Source organism: Delphinapterus leucas, chromosome 11, assembly GCF_059928025.1.
Source record: "Delphinapterus leucas isolate spDelLeu-1000000601 "Yukka" chromosome 11, BTC_Dleu_Yukka2, whole genome shotgun sequence".
NCBI lineage: Eukaryota > Metazoa > Chordata > Mammalia > Artiodactyla > Monodontidae > Delphinapterus > Delphinapterus leucas.
Genome location: NC_143139.1, coordinates 90,777,633 through 90,790,337, shown reverse-complemented (window position 1 = coordinate 90,790,337; position 12,705 = coordinate 90,777,633). Strand labels below are relative to the sequence as shown.

The 12,705-nt window shown below is 43.4% G+C and overlaps 1 protein-coding gene across 15 annotated transcripts in view; it reads left to right on the top strand.

The window, feature by feature from the left end:
• Positions 1 to 12,705, top strand: part of RBFOX2 (RNA binding fox-1 homolog 2) — a 256,259-nt gene that overhangs the window by 113,073 nt on the left and 130,481 nt on the right. For 2 of the 15 annotated variants that reach the window (XM_089921275.1, XM_089921278.1), the window contains exon 1: positions 5 to 2,063. The exons of the other annotated variants lie outside the window; for them this stretch is intronic. In XM_089921275.1, the coding sequence (XP_089777401.1) occupies positions 2,049 to 2,063 (15 nt within the window). In that variant the 5' untranslated portion in view covers positions 5 to 2,048. Of the gene's footprint in view, positions 1 to 4; positions 2,064 to 12,705 lie in introns of those variants that run through there. 15 annotated transcript variants of the gene reach the window in all.

Sequence of the window (12,705 nt, the reverse complement as noted above, 5' to 3'; positions counted from 1 at the left end):
GAGAGGGAAGGTACCTCGTACCTGCGTCGGGCCTGCCTTGAATGTGAGACTCACAGACCTTACTTGGATATTTTATGAGCAGGAGAGAGCTGTTTCAACATGTCTGAGGGGAACAGAACCCTGAGGCAGCTGGAAGGTGGAAGGCCTCTTGTTTTTGTTTTTATTTTGTTTTTCCTATAACAAGTTAAAGGAATAAAATATTCCTCAAAACGCACAATCCTCTGAGAATGTATTGTGCACCTACTGTGTGCTAGGTACTGTGCAAAAGACTCCATGGCTCAAAAGAGATGAACCCTGCCCTGAAAAAATGTGAATAAGTGGGGTAAGATTGGTAGGTACAGGTAAGTGCCTGTAACAGTAACTGGCAGGAGTGGTGAATGCCACATTACAGACACCAGGCCTACAGAGGAGGGGAGAGCACTTACAGCTGGGGTGGGTTGTGGATTTGAACATGGAAAAATGGGTAGGGAAGTAAGGAAAGAGCATGGGCATTGGCATATGGAGGAGAAGTCAGTTATTTGCTGAATAAAAACCACTAGGACAGGGGCTTCCCTGGTGGCGCAGTGGTTGAGAGTCCGCCTGCTGATGCAGGGGACACGGGTTCGTGCCCCGGTCCGGGAAGATCCCACATGCCGCGGAGCGGCTGGGCCCGTGAGCCATAGCCGCTGAGCCTGCGCGTCCGGAGCCTGTGCTCCGCAACGGGAGAGGCCACAACAGTGAGAGGCGCACGTACTGCAAAAAAAACACAAAAAAACAAAAAAACACTAGGACAGGTGATTAGATAATTCTTGTTGTTCATCATTGAACATAATGGACAAAAATATGCCTGGCCTGTAGGAGGGGCTTAGTAAGTGTTTGAGCTGAACTGAATTAGCGATCATGGTTGCCTGGCCTGTAGGAGGGGCTTAGTAAGTGTTTGAGCTGAACTGAATTAGAGATCATGGTTGCCTGGCCTGTAGGAGGGGCTCCGTAAGTGTTTGAGCTGAACTGAATTAGCGATCATGGCCACCAGGGACACGGCAGATAGTTCACATAGTGATATCATTCGATCGAATTGCAGCAGCTCCGAAAGGAGTGTTGTACCCGGTTTTTGCTTGAGGAAACAGAGGCCTAGACAGATTAAATAACTTTCCCCAGGCCACGGTGATAGTAATTATAGACCCAGATTTCAAACCCAGGCTTCATACACTGCCCCATACCCGAGCCTAGTAAAGAATCTACAACGTGGTAGGGCTCAAAATCCACTTGATTCTAAACCCCTTGTTTTTTCCTCTCTTTAGAGGGGAGGCTCTGTTGATTTGAACTAGGGTGGTAGTAATACAAAAGATAAGAACCTATTCAAGCTTATATATAATTTTTCCTAGTTTTAAAATCTTCTAAGATTCAGAATTATGATTGGTAGAATGTTAGTGAATTATTATAGAATAGTGGCATAAGGCTGACCTGGCAGGGAGGGAATGTAGGTGCCAAGCAGGTTCTCTGTTCACGCTTGGTTTCTGCAAGGGGCTCCAGAAGAACTGGGGCAGAGGGGAGTCTTGGCTCACTCTCCTTGATCTTGGAGGGCAGAATTTTTTTGATTGCTTCACTCATATTTAAAGAACCCTTCTTACACTAGTTGAGGTCTAGCTACTAGAAGCTGGTGCCGGTGGTTTATTACTAACCCCGCCCATCCCTGCCTTTTGCAATAATCTCTGTGAGTGATGATTGTGTTTCTAGAAGTAGAATGACAGAGAGAGATTCCCTGAAGGCAAATACAGAGCGAGTGTGCTGTACACTCGGGTTCAGACACACGGGGCTGGGAACTCCCAGAGAGAGAGAGGGAGGGTGAGAGGGAGGAGAGAGAACAACAGAACAGTCAGCTGGAGAGGAGGGAGGAGGGGGGAGGAGACGGGTCGGTTTTAGATTTTTAAACTCAAGTGATTTGGGGGGGTTCTCCCCACCCCAAACTTCGGCCCCCCATTCTGGCACCTCCTTTCCTACAGTCCACTGAAGGGCCTTTTTGCAGCCCAGGATCAACTGACCGCTGAGTTTGAGCAGCCCAGTCTGACATGATGTACCTCTGGGTGAGTACAGAGTGCTGCGGGTGAGGGCTTGCACTTGCACATATAAGGAGTGGAAAGCTGCGAGATTCTGCTCCTGCACAAATGGCCTTCCCCACGGAGCACGGGCTGCCACAGCCCCTTCTCCTCACAGGTGTGAAGGTTTTAAAGCCTGGCCGTGATTGTGACATTGGGTTGTGTTTTTGTTTTTTTTTTTTTTTTTAATAGAATGTTGTTTACCTTGTTAGACTTAGGCGCAAGGGCTGAGCTCCCAGTGCAGTGCCATCCCCCGGGCTTGGGAGGTTTGGAGAAGGCACATGGGGCAGGTGAAGTGAGCTGGTCATCCCAGGAGCTGCAGTCTTCCTGGTGGGTCAGGGCCTGGCTGTGTTTTGTTTGGGGGACACTGACCTTGATATCAAAGCGTCTCTTTAGATATTGAGAACCAGTAGGTGGTAAGATTCTTAATTAGGAATTAGCCTTTGAAAGTTTTTATCTAATAATTTTTGTTGTCCTTCACAATAGTCTTGTGAAGTAGGTCACTGTTGTTATTAAAATTTTATGAGGGAAGTAATTAAGTCACAAATAGTGACTTGCCCATGGTTAGGAACCACGTCTGTAGCAGCTAGAATGGTAATTAATAACCAAGCATTATAAAGCATCTTATATTTGCCAGGAACTTAATACCGTACATTATTTTAATTTATTGTTAACTCTGGTGTTGTAATTTGGGATGGAGGGAAACATACTGGGACTAGAGAGACGTTTAAATTATGAAATGTGGTAACTTTTAGGAGAATGAGGAGGAAAATAATACGGGGGGGAAAAAACCCCTGCAGTTAGTTGTGAAAACAACATCTATAGTCCTTTGCAAAGATGACAGTGTCTTCTCTTGAGAAGACAGTTGTTGTGTGTTGCCAAGGGAGCCTCCTAGATGTGATGCCCTTGGCTACTAGCCAGCTTTTGAAGGTTTCACTTTGCCCTTTGCCCTTCAGCCTAGATGTCTGGAACCGCAGAAACCTACTTGGCTCAGGTGGACTAGATTTATAAATATCAGACGGCAGAATTTTAACTAGGTTTATGGAAATGGAGCTTGTGTGTGTGTAGGGGCTGCTTTTCCTGCTTCCCCTTTCATATCTGAATATGACCTTGAAATCTGATTTTCTTCCCTCTGTTGATTTATTTTTGTAGTATTTGGAAGAAGTCAAAGAACTTTTCTGACACACTTATGTCCTTTAAGTAGTTTCCATCTCTGAATGAGGCATCTGTGTCTAGGGTCTTTGCAGGCTCATTGGTGGGACTGATGAACTACCTGTTAACCAGAGGGTGGGTTATTCTGTCTTTTGATTTGTTTGGAAGAGAAGTTATAAAAGGAAGCAAGTTGAATTAGTCTCATTTCCACTCATTTATGTTTGGTGAGAGCAGACAGTGACAGTCTCCTCAGTTATTTCCTTTGTGCTTATATTACAGTTATTTGTAAATTGGTCTCAATCCCCTTGGCTTGTTAGCCCCAGAACAGAGCTTTCCAGCCAGAGTACCACATGCTGGGTTGAGACACATGTACGCCAAGATAACTGTTCCCCTCAACCCTGGGAGCAGTCAGGAGGGGCCCAGGATTCCCCAGGTCACTTGGTCCCTGTGTACTCTAGTTTGCCACTTTGTGCCATAAAAATACTACCATTTTCTATGTGTGCCATGACACCTGAACGATGGGGCAGCACTGTGTAGAGAAAAAAAACGTGTCAGCTCTATGTCTTCACAATCTGCATCGTCGGGCCCAGTGCCTCAAACATTTGCTGGATTCAGTGAAAATGTCCAGAAGGAGCCATAGCTACATGACATCGAGGTCATTTCCTTAGAGAAGGAAATCAAAGTAGTCAAGCATTAAGGGGGAGGCACTGAGGGGCTACTGTGGAGAAAACTTACCGGGTGAGGAATAGGAGGTCAGAACTTTATCGAGGCTAGTACCCAGCCAGGTGACACTGGACAGTCATTTGAGTCTTCTGACCGCAGTTTCCGCATCTTTAAGATATCTATTCTAATTCTAAAGTTCTGGGAAGTGAATTTTGTGTAGCTGTGTGCCAGGAAGACACCCAGTGGTGCAGGAAAGGTTAGTGTCTGGAAAGCATGAGAGAACTGTGAAGCATATATCACCTCCATTGCCTGCTTGGTTTGGTACCAGCAGTGACTTAAAGGTACTGTCCTAAGCATTCTAGAAAAACTGCTGAAGTGTATTTAGTTGTCAATACCTCTGAGCAGCGTGGACATTCTCAGAACCTGCAGAGCTGGAAAGTGGAAGTTAACAGCTCATCCAGGTATTCGGGTTGTGTAGCTGGATGTGGCTCATTAATTTGCTTCTGTGCGTCTAGAGCTCTGAGATAGAATGCCGTCTTGTGCTGTATACATGCCTTTTTTGTCAGATCTCCTCCCCACTTCCCTGTTGAGTCACCCTCCTTTATAGTGAAACTGCTAGCATTGGGGGCAGCATGATACGGTGCAAAGAATATGGGTTTTAGAGACTTTACTAGGTCTAAATCCCACCTCTTACTTCCAATTGTTTGGCCATGAACAAGTCACTTAACCTCTCTGAACCTCAATTTCTTCATTTATCACATAGGGAAAATAATGCCTGTTACCCAGGATTGTTGTAAACATTTGAGATAATCTATGAAACATGCTTAACATGATGTATGGCACATAGTAGATGCACAGTAAATAGCCAGTGCGAGCCAGGTTTTTGGTTTGAACGTTCAGCAGACCACCCACTACCCCAGAGCATTTTCTCTAGCATGTGAAGGATGCCTTTGAATTCATGCAGGGAGAACTTTGATAAATACAAACTAGTTGTACGTGAAATGTCTCCCGTTAATCAGTATTTTAAGTACTTGCGACTAGAGAACGCTCGTTAAAGTTGCCTCCTGGTAGAGAACATCCCCACTATTTTTCCTAAACTTTTTTTTTTGGAGGGGTGCAGTACTACTGAGCACTTGCTATGCCATTTATTCTCCCCATCTCCTCTTCATTGTCCAAAACAGGGAGGGCGGCAGAGAGAGAGAGTGGGGGGCAGAGGCAGGGAAGACGGAGGGAGACATACGATTCCCGTACTGAGGGAACTTACTTGTTTGATAATTATACAGTTTATGTCCAGGAAACCAAATTGTAGACCACTTATTTAAATTCCCAGAAGTCAAGATGTGTTCTCCCCATCTGAGTTGATCTTAGCTAGACTGGTCTCAGGCTCTCTCTTACTCATATTCTATATGGATGAACTTCTGTATTTCACTTTGAGCTGTTGTTTTGTCATATTTCAGTCCTGTCTTCTCAGTAAATCAGTTCAGCCAACATTTAACGAATGCTTATAGTGGGCAGAGGTCTATGCTACTAGCTGTTACAAATACAAAGATGATTAAAGATCCTCATGCCCTTAAAGAGTTTATAACACAGTGGTAGTCAGTGTATGTACACAGATAATAATGATTTTTGCATGATGCTATCTGGTTAAGAAAGTGCTTTTATATGTCATCTTATTTCATCCTCACAGCAGTGCTAAGGGCCCGGAATCATTATCTGTATTGTACAAGTTAGGAAAGAGACCAAGAAAGAGTATATGATAATTAGTAAATGGCAGGGCTGGAAACTCAATTCCATATTTTTTTTAAACTCTATGGCTCTTATTTATTTATTTATTATTATTTTTTAACATCTTTATTGGAGTATAATGTTTATGTTTTTACACTATCTTCTTTTGGGAGAAGCTGATATTTTTTATTTTGTTTCTTTTAAATTGTTTATTGAGTGATAACATATATGTTAGACATACACTTCAGTCCTCAACACATGTGAGAATTAGCTGTTATCTTCATTTTACAGAGGAGAAAGTAGAAACTTCAGTAACTTGCTAAAGTCACACAATTTAGAATTGGCAGAGGTAGGATTTGGTCTGGTCTGTCTGGCCTCAGAGCTTCCTACATCACACTTAACATCTTCTTTTATTTGTTCAGTAGTGTCTGGTTTATCACTGCTACCATTCAGCCTGATACAGGCTGGAGTAGAGAAATGAAAATAAGGTAACCTGAATTCTGTTTCCATATCCATTAATTACTTGAGACACATTACTTAATTGTATGTACCTTGATTTTCCAGGTTGTGAAAAGGATGTGATAGTTCTTGAGAGCATTAATGGAGTAATCTTAGAAAAATGTGTATCAGCCATTTTAGAAACGAAGCAGTCAGTAAGTGATGGCTTTATCACGAAACATGGAAATCATGGACTGTGAGTCAAAAGACAACAGTTTTGGGTCTCAGTGGTGCCATTTGTCAGTGTATAACCTTTCCAGCATTGGTTTTCTAATCTTTAAAATGGACTACTAATACCTAACAGAGTATCGAAATAATCTACTTTTGGGAGCTATTTTGTGCTAAGCAGATGTAACGTAATGATAATAATAACAGCAGCTATTAAGGTTGTTATTGTTATTCAGGTTGTAGTCAGGCTAATTTTTCCATGCTCACTTTTTTTTTTTAATGCTCACTTTTTAATCCCTATTTTGTCATCCTAATTGGTTTACGCATTTAGAGAACTAGACTTAATAGTAAATTGAGTTACCACAAAATGTAGACACAGTTCAGTTCAGCTAACATTGGAGGCCAGATACTTGGCAGTGAAAAGCCATTTAAAGACTTTAAGTAGGATTGGGAGAAGGCTGAAGTGGAGTTTATAATTAGATTTGTTTTTCAAAAAAGATACCTACACAGATTAGAGAGGAGTAAGAGTACAGAGAGAAGTTAAGTGGTGGCTGAGTAAAAGTCCAAGGGACAGAGAATGGTAGTGATAGCACGTGCCGGAGGAAGCAGAACTGCCTGAGAGAGATGCTGACGGTACAGTCGGTGGCATGGTGTTATGGTTTGGAAGAGGTCCAAGTGTTTTTGTAGGCGGGCAGAGGAAGGATATCATGAGTTTGGTTTTGGATTTAGTACTTTTAGGTAACTTTGAGATGTTCAAGGGGAAATACCGCTTAGATAGTTGACTACCTAGGTCTGGAAATACAAGGAAAGATAGAGGATTAAACTGTAAATTTGTGAGAAACCTGCATGCAATAATAATTGAAGCTGTGGGCACGTTTGATGATGTTGAAACTCAGTGGCTTAAGATGAGACTGGCCTAGGGAGAAAATGTAGAGCAAGGAGAGGAGTTGATACCTGCCTGGTAGAGGAGATGAACCTGCAAAGAAGGCAGGGAACAAGATTCCAGAGAGCTTGTTCTTCAGAAGGAAAACCAGGACATTAGGAAACTAAGATAAAAGAGTGGCAGGAAGAGAGAACTGAAATATCTCCATGGATTTAGCAACGTGGAGGTCATTGATGACCTTTGCAAGGGTTGTTTTGATGGACTAATGAAGGCAGAATCCTGGGAATGGAGTCAGCTCAGGAGTTTGGGGGCGGAGGAGGGATGGGAGAAGGAAATGGAGATAGAAATAGTGAGTGTAGACAGTTGTTGGAAAAGTTTGACCGACTCTGAAGGGATGTAGAGGGTAGCTAGAAGAGTGTGTGTGGCATAGAAAGGTTTATTTGTTTTATTTTAAATAAAAGAGACTTGGTCATGTTTAAAAGCTAGCCGAGCAAATTCATTTGAGAAGGAGAAGTGGAGTATTTGAGAGAAGAGAAAGGATTGCTCTTATGCTTTGAGAAGATGGGATTAGCTTTAGGAGTACGGAGAATGCGCCTGTTTTACAGGAGGCAAAGCAGATAGAGGACAGAAGAGCTTACAGCATCTAGGAGTTCAAAGGAGTCTTTACAGAGGAGGAGATAGACAGGCTGAGTGGGTGAGGCATGGAAAAGGTCATTGCTTTCCCCAAAAGGCATAGATTGGTGAGATAGTATATATGTTGTGAACCATATATAATTCCATGTGGCTTGTATGTGTGGGGTGAGTGGAATAGTGATGGATGAAAATTAAAAACTTTAGAGCCTAGATTATCTGAATAAAGATGTTTGTTTATTCCAGCAAGGAGCTGTTGATTTTAAGCAGGATCGGGTGTGATCAAATTTGTATATAGAAAGATAACAAGAGGCTTCTATTATTATTGCAGAATTTATATTTATACTTTGAGTGAAATTGGTTTGATGCATATTTTTATAAATTTATTTATTTTAAAAAATTTTATTTATTTATTTTTGGCTGCGTTGGGTCTTCGTTGCTGCTCGCTCTCTAGTTGTGGCGAGCGGGGGCTACTCTTCATTGAGGTGCGCAGGGTTCTCATTATGGTGTCTTCTCTTGTTGCGGAGCACAGGTTCTAGGCGCGTGAGCTTCAGGAGTTGTGGCACGCGGGCTCAGCAGTTGCGGCTCACGGGCTCTAGAGTGCAGGCTCAGTAGTTGTGGCACACGGGCTTAGTTGCTCTGCAGCATGTGGGATCTCCCCAGACCAGGACTCAAACCTGTGACCCCTGCATTGGCAGGCGGATTCTTAACCACTGCACCACCAGCGAAGTCCCTCATGCATATTTTTAAAGCTCAGGAAACTGTAAGGGGCTAAATAAATGATTATATTAATGAGACTCAAGAAGTTAACACATTTATTGATGACTACTGTGTGCTGATCACTTTCTAAGGGGTGGGGAAAGAGCACGAACAAGACAAAGTTCTTTTCCATAGAGTTTGTATTCTGTAACTGGAAAAAGAAAGTTGTAAACATGTAAGCAAACAAGATGAATTCAGAAACTAATAAGTGCTATAGAGAAAAGGTAATATGACCGTGAATGCTTTAGCTAGGGTGGAAAAGGCCTAAATGATAAGAAACACCGTCTTGTCAAACTATGGAAGGAAAGCATTATAGAAGGAGTGGCACATACAGAGTCCTCAGATAGGAATGAGTTTGGGGCATTCAAAGGACAGAAAGGGGGTGGTGTGGTTGGAGTGTAGAGAACGAAAAGAACGTAGGAAGATAAGACTGGAGAGGTAGGTGAGGGTCAGATCATGTCCCGTGGTAGAGATTTTGAATTTTGTTCTGGTTAAAAATGGGGAGGTATTGGGAGATTTTCAGCAGGAGAGTTGACTTGCTTTACGAAAAGTGATGAGGGAGGTCAAGAAACAAGAGGTGATGGCTTAGACTCTGGAGGGCAATTTGATAAGATTAAAGATGGCTTGTGTGTGTGGTGAGATGAAAGAGAAATCTGGCTTATTCAGCTTTTGGTTTGAGGAATTAGAATGGAGGGGGCATTTCCTTGCAACAGAACAGAGAGTACACAGGAAAAAACAATATTTATGGTTTGGACTTGTTTAGTCTGAAACGTCTAATAGATATCCAAGTGGAGAAGTTCAGTGGCAATTTGATATGAGCCTGGAGCACAGAAGAGAGATGTGAGTTGAAGGTATAAGGTCGAGATTCATCAGTGCATATTTAAAGCCTTGGGGAAAAAAATGTAACTGGAGAATAAGGCTGAGGTGGAAGCCCCTGAGGCTTCTCACTGGAGGTCTAAAGGATACTGGAATTGGGTAAGGTGGGAGGGAAACAAGGCAAGTATGTGATATCACAGACTCTGGGGAAGAAGTTGTTGGGTTTGGATTACTTAAGACCAAATAATTGGTCATTGGCCTTGGTAGGATGTTAGTCATTGGTGAACTCAGTAAGAGCTGTTTGAGTTGGAATGATGGGGATAAAAAAGCCAACTGGAATGGGTTGAGTTGTTAATTGGTAGGTGAAGATGTTGAGACAGTGAAATATTGTGTAGTTGTGGGGTGGAGCAAAGAATTGGGGCAGTTACTAGATGGGCATGTGTATTCAAGAGACAATTTTTAAAAGATAGGTGATATCAAGACATGTCTTTTGTCACTAGGAAAGATCCAGTAGGGGAAGAATTGAGGGTGCTGAAAAGAAAGAGGCTAATTGCAGGAGAAAAGTCTGCTATATCCAGCGTACAGAGAGGGATTGGCCAGAAGCAGTTTTTTTTCTTTTTAATAGGAAGGAGGGCGGAGTGTGTGGGTTTAGAGCCAGATAGGCTGGTGGCGTTGGTTTCAGGCAGAAGAGGGAGTTCTCTGCGCGTGTCTGCTTTCTTTATAACATGTAAGATGAACGCAGCTGAAAGCGTTAGTGCAGGGAGTGGAGAAGAAGTGCCGCAGATTTGAGGAGAGAGGACAAGGGGTGAAATAGTAGTCATCTCAAAAAAATGGGAAGTGAACTTACTGGAGAGGTGTAGGATGCTTAAAATCTGTGGCCATAAACTTGAGTGAGTGGTGGTAAGTCAGTTGTGTGATTTTTATCCAGCAATCTTCTGTTGTTTAGGTGCAAGAGTTGGATTTAACCAGGAATTGAGATTTTACTAGGTAAGTTAGACTAAGGGAAAAGGGGGCAAAGGAACTAAGACTTTTTGAAAAGGATTACGTATAGTGTTGGACTGGCTTAGGAGGGAATTAAGAACAGGAGGAGGAGAGGAGTAGGATGGTCGAAAAGCAGTAGGATCGACCTGTAGATTAGAGATCTGAAGGAGGCTGGAGAAATGCTAGCGTGGGAAAACTCCTAGAGCAGGCAACCCTGATGGTGTGAGGGGAGAATGCTTGAGAAGCTTGAGATTTTGGAGAAGGTGTGGTTGTTGGTGATGACGGTGCAGGGATACAGTTCTAGGTCAGTGGCTTCAGTGAAGTTGTGAAAAAATATAGTTGGCACTTAAACACATTAGAACAGCACCAGCAGCTAGGAGGCCAGAGTAGTTAATGAATCGTCTGCGTGGATGTTGAGATCATCAAAAACGACAAAACGAATAAAGGAGATGAAGACAGGGAGCCCTGCGCTAAGACTTGAGGAGGCAGGCAGACGACACCTGTTTCAAAGGATCTGCAGTTGGGACGGAGGGTAGAAGTAGTCTTGGAAAGCAAGGAGGACACCTGTGAGGTTCAACACGAGATGGTGGTGCGGAGTAGGGAGGATGCTTGCCACTGCCTGAGGTGTGCGATGGAAGGAGGAAAGCGCCTACTGAAGCAGCAGCAGTGCTCTCAGCAGCGGCCAGGTTTCCTTTAGAGCAAAAAAGGTGAAGGGAACATCGCAGAGGAGAGTGAGCATACAGAAGAGGTTACTGAGGGTAACTCATGACCGCGAGGGCGTAGGAGGGCGAGGGAGAGCCAGAGGCGGGACCGGAAGAGTGGCCGTGCAGAGCTGTACAGGGCGAGCCATCCAGAAGCCTTGGACTTCTGACGATGGTTGAGGTGAATGAGGATGTAAGCCAGGATGGAATCGTTCCAGAAATCTCTTGTAAAAGCAGGGTAATTACTTAAACCTGTAAGCCAGAGCAATAATTCTCAAACTTTATGGTGCCTCAGAATGCACAGACTGCCGGGGCCCACCTCCAGAGTTTTAGATTCCTTAGATCTGAGCGTACCTGGGAGTTTACATTTCTAATACATTCCCAGGGGATGCTGATGCTACTGGGCCAGAGACTACCCTTTGAAAACCATTGGTCCAGAGAAACTAGTTGTGCTAAGTAAGCAGCTCTTGCAGACTGTAGCCCCGGATGATATGTGGCCTGGGTGATAGCAGGCCTCTCTTTGATTTTGGCAGTTACGTGATCATTTCTTTTGAGGGATAGTAATTTCTAGGTGATGCCATTTGATTATTAGTGAACACTTATTGAATCTGTTTTATGCAGCAAAATGAGGATACCAAGAGTTATAAAGTATTTTCTTTCTCAAGGATAATGGGGCAAAATAGGGACATAGAAGTTAAATAGATAAATAACTGTACCTTGTAGCAAAGACGACATGCCAGCTGGTAGGTGGTGTGGGCAGTTGTCGACAGGAGCTGGGAAAAGTGGGTAATCACTGAGGATGAGATTGGTTGGGAAAGGTTTCTTGAAGGAGATGTAATTTAAGCTAGATTCTGGGAGAACTAAATAGATACAAGTCAGATGGAGAACTGGCAGAAGCAGAGATACAGTGTCAAGAATGATCACGAAACCTTAACAACTACTCCTGAGCCCCATTGCTTTCATCCTGGCCACACCACCCGCTATCTCTTGCCTGTATTACTATAATAATTTTCTAACTAGCCTCCCTGCTTCTCTTCTTCTCCAACCCCTTCTTTGAAGTCTTTTCTCAACACAGCAGCCAGAGTGATCCTTTCAAATGTCACATTACATTGCTCCTCTGGCCAAAACTCTCCAGTGGCCTCATATCTCACTCAGCATAAAAGTCAAATGCCCTGCACTGGCCTGTAAGGCCCTAAATGACTTGCTCCCCTGGCTGTCTTTGACCTCCTGTTCTTCTGTCCTCCTGCCCATTCTTTGAACATTTCAAACACACCCTTGCCTCAGGGCCTTAGCTTTTGCCCACCTCCTTGGTCTTTCTGCAGATATCTGCTTGACTTCCTTGTTTATGTGAAATCTCTACTCAGTTGTCACATTATCAGGAGCACCCTGTATAAACAGTAATTCCATACCCCTTTATTCAACATTTCCCATCTTTATTTTTCTCCTTAGCACCTACCACCATCTGACTTGCTGTGTATGTTTACTTATTGCCTTTCTCCTTCAACCAGAATGTAAACTCCATGAAGGCACTGGCGTATTCTGTGCGCCTAGAAAGGTGCCTGGCATAGAGCAGGCACTGATTGGACATTTGTGTAGCGAAAAGAAGGGAGGAAAGAAAGTTTGGAGGATAGTGAAGGGACCAGTATTACTGGAA